Genomic DNA, 6,000 nt, shown 5'->3' with positions numbered 1-6,000 from the left:
ACCGAAAAACCATTAATCTGTTTTCTGCGCCGTCACATCGGGTCACAATATCACTGCGCTTTTCATGAACTAGAGAAAAGGACTCATTTGAAGCCCCTTCGTTTTGAACGTCGAATACGTTACCAGTTTTTGTTTCCAGCGCCAATACCCTTGAATACAGCTCCTGCATCCATTCGTCCGTCGTCTTTTGCTTCTCTTTGAGTTCTTTCCTTTGTGACAGCATACTAATTTGACCTTGCTCTACCCTTTGAACTGTGGCAAGTACCGTTTTCAAGATGACGTCAGTGCTTAGAGTGGAGACAACGGGCAGGTCACCCGGCCACGGATTGGCCTCTACGTCGCCGCATATAAGCAACATAATACCCCTCAGTCCAGCGGGCAACAAGCCTTCACACCAAAAACGAACACGCCGGGAACGTCCAAGCCAGTGGTCAGGGCACGACACTGCTAACAGACAGTAGTCACTGGAACGATAGCAAGCAGCAAACTCCAAATAACTAACCTAGAGGAGAAATATGCATGAACGTTCCATTCCGGATGCAGTGTCGTGCCCCAAAGGTAGCTCGAAGTGGGCGCGCTTTTGTAGTCCAGCTGTGGTGGCGGTGGCATCCGTGGTTGATGATCGATGTTGCCAACTGAAGTGATAAAAATCCCCCAGGTCTGGCGGCGTACGATGTTTTTCCGACGTAGTTTGCCCGCGCCAGGCGGGCCTTAGACCGGTGATGTCCGTACGCGGCGGTCCAGTGTCCACGCCTTCGCCGAAGAGGGTCCCCAGTAGTACCTGGAGCAGGAATATGCATGAGCGTTCCATTCCGGACGCAGTGTCGTGCGCCCAAGATAGCTCGAAGTGGGCGCGCTTTTGTAGTCCAGTTGTGGTGGCGGTGGCGTCCGCTGTCGATGATCGATGTTGCCAGCTGAAGTGATGAAAATCCTCCAGGTCTGGTGGCATACGATCCGCCGTAGTTTGCTCGCGCCAGGCGGGCCTTAGACCAGTGATGTCCGTGCGTAGCGGTCCAGCGTCCACGCCTTCACCAAAGAGGATCCCCAGTAGTACCTGGAGCAGGAATAGGCATGAGCGTTCCATTCCGGATGCAGTGGCATGCCCCCAATGCCGTGTAAAAAGGTAAACAGTCATTGGCTGCAGAATGAACAGGCCTAACCTTGCGTCTGCATCCGGCTTTTCTGTCGTTTTTTTTTTTTTTTTTTTTCTTGTTCTTCTTTTCACGATCACAGATGTCAGCGCTTACGATTTACTACGCTCCACAGTCCCGGCTTTGTATACCAGATCTCCGCGAGGTAGACGCGTTCGAGCCGTCACAATCCCGCGTAAACAACCAACGCACCCGAACAGATCCAACTCGACCACCCCAACGTGGCCCGACGGCCCGACGGCCCGACTAGCCCGGCGACCTCTCCAACCTCGCCGCGCATGCGCACTGCCGATTTAGAAGGAAATCACGTGGGCTGCTCTGTCAACTTCCGGAACGATCTGTGAAATCCCGCAGAGCAAGTTCGGCGGGGTTTGAGGAGCTGCGTCGAGCGAGCGTTGCCAGAGATCTACGAGCGGAAGATGGCCAGCTCGAGCCAGATCAGCGAGCGGAATATGCGCGCTCCAAATGGAGCGCTTTTGGAGCGCTCGAGATCTGCGAGCGGAAATCACCATAACAAATTCTTCGTGCCAATTGTCTACGTGAAATCAATGTACATCAAACAAAGTAAATCATGCAGGAGGACATGATTCCTAACTGTTAATATAAATGTTCGCACTTTTAGTAGACCCCATACAAATTATTTTTTATATTTCATACGATCGTTTTTTTGTTTCGATAAATATACCCGAAGGGAAAACTGTGCGCGGACAGAGACGCAGCAGAGTATCGGATTTCATTATTGCAATGCAAAAACGAAGTAATAAAATTTGCAATTAGTAAGTTTTACTAGATAGTGTTTGCATTCCGATAGCGATTGATGGGGTTCTCAAATATTTGACTAGGTATCTATTGCGGCAAGCATGTGAGGCGCCCGTCGCGACAGCTTTTTTTCTGCTGTCTCGATGAACGCAATATCTTGGTGCGCCGGCGGGAGCCCCTCTTCCTCGGCACCAGGCGACTACGCGGCAACGCGGACGGCGCGATGTACGTGCGTTCTCTTGGACGCGAGATACCCACACCGCTAGTGGAGGATTTAAAGCTGTGAGCGCGCTGTCTGATGCAAATAGTGGAGTGGAATGGATTCTCACTAAGAACGAATTTGGTGTGCCCGTCGTGAGTATGTCGCTCCTCTTCGAATCATCTTGGAAGGAGCTTCCGTGGCTCATCTCGCATTCAGTTTCGAAGTCAGGCTGCGTAAAACGCGAATGCGTTTTACGCGGCCTGACTATTAAAAAATTCAGTCCTTTTTTTTAGGTTTTTGTGGATGCCCTAATTTCGTTCGCTGATGGAAATAACTGAATGTAAGGAATAACATTTCTTAAAAATAAGTTCGCAACCACTGGTGTAAAGAGTCCTTGCTACAGCACAGTGCTCGCTGGGGTCACTAAGAACAGAACACAACCTCGGCTTTCTGTTCATATTGAGCACATCACAGCGTAAGCAATCTGAAATACTGTATAAAAGTTGAGGTGCACCGGGAATGGCCATATGCTGAACACAAAAATATGATAAACCCAGGCACGCCAGAATTAAAAAATGCTTTTTTTTTTTTGAGAAGTGATGGCTTTTGCATTTATTTGAGTAGGGCCCGCACATCATTGCACAGCGACTTCAAGCCTAGACGTCTAAGCATGGGATTTGCGCACAAACATTTTATGTGCCTGTTCCACCTACGACGCAATACTTTAAAACAAAACACTTGCAGATAAAGAATACATCTTTCTTTTTTTTTTCGCCCTTGTCACTTTGTTGGCCTTGAAGGACACACGCAAAGGACTTTTTTTATACAGCCTAGTTGGGAAAAGGAAGTCATAAAACGAATTTACAGCGAAATTTTTTAGAGCCATATATAGGGCACTATACGAATTTGTAGTTGGCGCCCACGGGCGCCGCGAAAAAGTGTCCGCTATTTGTCATGTGACTGGTCGCTATTGGTCAAGTGGTACTTGCACTCTTTCGGGAGCTTCCTATGGTCTCTAAAAGTTACTTATTTCTCTTTGTTTCAAGTGCAACAAAAAACTAGGATTAATAAGTAACTTTTAGAGCCCAAAGGAAGCTTCTGAAAAAGCGCTAGCAGACGTGATAGACCTGTGCGGCGGTCAGATGACGGCGTCGGCGCCGCGGAGCAGACCAACTTGTGCGGCGGCGGCGACGACGGCGTAAAGAAACGCGTTGAAACGGCGGCGCACCAGAACGTTGGGCGCACCACGCCCAGCGTGCGGCAGCGGTGCCGCGCGACGGCGCACAGGTGTACCACGTGACCCACGGCGGTCCCCGCGTGCGCCAACTACAAATTCGTCTTGCGCCGTAAAAATAGCTCTAAAATTTTGTTTCTTCGTTGTAAATTCGTTTTATAACAATCTTTTTTAATCTAGGCTGTATAAGAAAAAACGTTTTTTTTTTTTTGGCATGTGTCCTTTAAAAATATGCATTGCGAAGATGCCTACAGTTTTGAAGCTGAACAGATTTAGAATTAGCAATATCATATCTTGTATTTAATGGTGTAGTCAGTATAACTTCTTAGCAAAAAAAAATATATATAAGTTCTCGAAAATCTAATGAAGTTTTGATATAATCAGAAAGTTGCTTATAGAATTTAATATTAAACGCACATTGATTTGGAGAATCATAATATGTTCAATTTTGTAAGCACGGAGCGAACGACATGCCACAAATGGAGTAGTTGCGATTTGCAAGATGGCAAGTTAAATTTGTGCTGCCACAGTCCCTCTTGTTTTAAAAGGTATAAAATTAGTTCCTGGATTTGTTGCGTATAGAAAAAAAGCTGAGTTGCAGCTTGTGATATAGATAATTAAATTCTTTGTGAATCGTGGCAACGAATAATCAATATCCGGCCGTCAGTTTCCAGTAAAACGACGACAAACGTTACATCCAAGTTCCATTTCAATCACCATTTTATTGTTCAAAAACAAAAAAAAAAAAAGCTTACGAAGCAAATAGCCTTTAGATATTTTTCATTGAAGGCAAGCATATTTTGAAAAGCAAGAACATGAAGGTCGATTGGCTATATTGTCACGGGTGGTGAGTCGTGACCAATAAACAAGAAATAAACAGAAATAAACGAACGTTTAATGTGGCGAACTTGTGCCAAAAATAAAGAAGGAAACAGAAGAAAGCAGAGCGTCGCGGGCGTCGAAGTCGGCGTGTCAGCAGAATCGAGCGCTGGGGCGAGACTGACTCGACAAGGTCGCGGGCGGCCTCTTATCTAGAGTGCGTCGCTATCTCGAAGATTCGGCGAAAGCGGCTCGAGCGTCGCGTGATCGGGGCGAGAATGAACACGCACTTTCTAGAAAACAAAAGCAGGAATAAATGATAGAAGTTACATGCGGTACATGAATAAACGAGAACTTTCTGGAGGTCCGTGACCGAGCGTTGCTTTCTCAGCCCTGGGCGCGGCAATATGTTCGGTTCATATAGGCTCTTTTTACCCGGCACAAAGGTCGCTTTGTGTTTTGTTAGTAATGTCTTCACAAGTACCAAACCAGCACCGCTGAAAGGAAGGCTTAAAGTTAGTTTATAATCAACTTTGCGACCGTGTTGAATCATGACATTATGATAGGGAAAATAAGGTGGCCTGATATTGTCTATTTTATAAAACAATTAATATGTTTAATATAAAAAAATATTATTTATTCAGAAGAAAATATGCTAATAGAGAATTGTCTAGTGTCAGAGACAGCATCAAACGTTTCTAACACGCGACCGAGAATTTTTTAATCGCATAATAACTTTCAGGAGCTTATCCCATGGCCTAAACCTTAGTAAGAAACACGACCTTAGCGCCTACGAAACCCGCAGAGACGAGCCTCTAATATGGTTAGGGCAATTAATGTTTGCAGGGTGCAGTTGAAACAAGCGGATGTTTTTCGCTATCAATAATGTTTTATGTATTCCACATTACCTTCTGGTTGCTGCGAAGGCTGCTGTAACAATATCAAAATTCTAACCCCTCATTCACACTGGAAGCGGATCCGCGTTCGCAAAGCGGTTGCGAACGCGGTTGTATAAAAATCCTGTACAATTGCACGCGCACTTCATGTCATCGAGTGCGCGTGCAATGGACCTTTTCCACATACCGACGGCACCAGGCGGTGGCTGCATGAACTAAAAATCGAGGAAGTGACCTACCTGCGCTACCAATCGATACTGGGAGCTACGCTGCCAGTTGCTTCGCTCTCTGAGCTGCGTCGCGTGCCCAACGCGACTTTAAAGAGGGAAATCCGTAGCGTCCACCCAAACGTCGTGTTTTTCTTTCCGTCCACTTTCTTTTTTTGTGCAACACAATTATATATATGCTGCAATTACGTGTTCCACTCGTCGATCTACAGCCTCATTCCGAATTTCCTCGATTTTTCGTGCCGACTTCCACCGCTTGGCATAGGGCGCTCGCGCGTGCGCAGAACGCTTCTCGGGAAAGGTCCATTGTACTGGATCTTTATACAACCGTGTTCACAACCGCTTTGCGAACACGGATCCGCTTCCAGTGTGAATGGGCGGTAAGTGTTGGTTGGCTGAGGGAATGCTGGGGTGATTACTGCACCTACAAAAAAAAAAAAAACGATAACCTTGCGATCGCAGGCTCTGCTGCACTTTAAGATGACGCGCAGGACATGTTGATACGCGTAGATTTAAACCACAATAAAAAAAAACCTTTAGGTGAAAATATCGGCCTCAATATATTTGAGCCTTTGCGCAAACATGTTGAAACAGCACATTAAACGCAAAGCCATTTGTTGCAAAGCATGTGCACACTAAAATATTTCACTCCTTTAAGGGCGAAAAAGCCCGTTAGGAGATTTATCCCAAATCAAATCAAATCAGTTTATTT

General features: G+C 46.1%; 1 protein-coding gene across 1 annotated transcript in view; it reads right to left on the bottom strand.

Annotated features, from left to right (window-relative positions):
* Positions 1-4,596: 4,596 nt before the first annotated feature.
* LOC115313160 (venom metalloproteinase antarease-like TtrivMP_A) overlaps positions 4,597-6,000 on the bottom strand; it is an 89,652-nt gene continuing 88,248 nt past the window's right edge. The window contains exon 14 of the mRNA XM_040211616.1: positions 4,597-4,662. Coding sequence (XP_040067550.1) covers positions 4,597-4,662 — 66 coding nt within the window. The remainder of the gene's footprint in view (positions 4,663-6,000) is intronic.

Source organism: Ixodes scapularis, unplaced genomic scaffold, assembly GCF_016920785.2.
Source record: "Ixodes scapularis isolate PalLabHiFi unplaced genomic scaffold, ASM1692078v2 PGA_scaffold3__209_contigs__length_174095766, whole genome shotgun sequence".
In the NCBI taxonomy this organism is placed as follows: Eukaryota; Metazoa; Arthropoda; class Arachnida; order Ixodida; family Ixodidae; genus Ixodes; species Ixodes scapularis.
The sequence above is the reverse complement of the archived record's forward strand: the minus strand, read 5'-3'. Positions and strand labels throughout refer to the sequence as shown.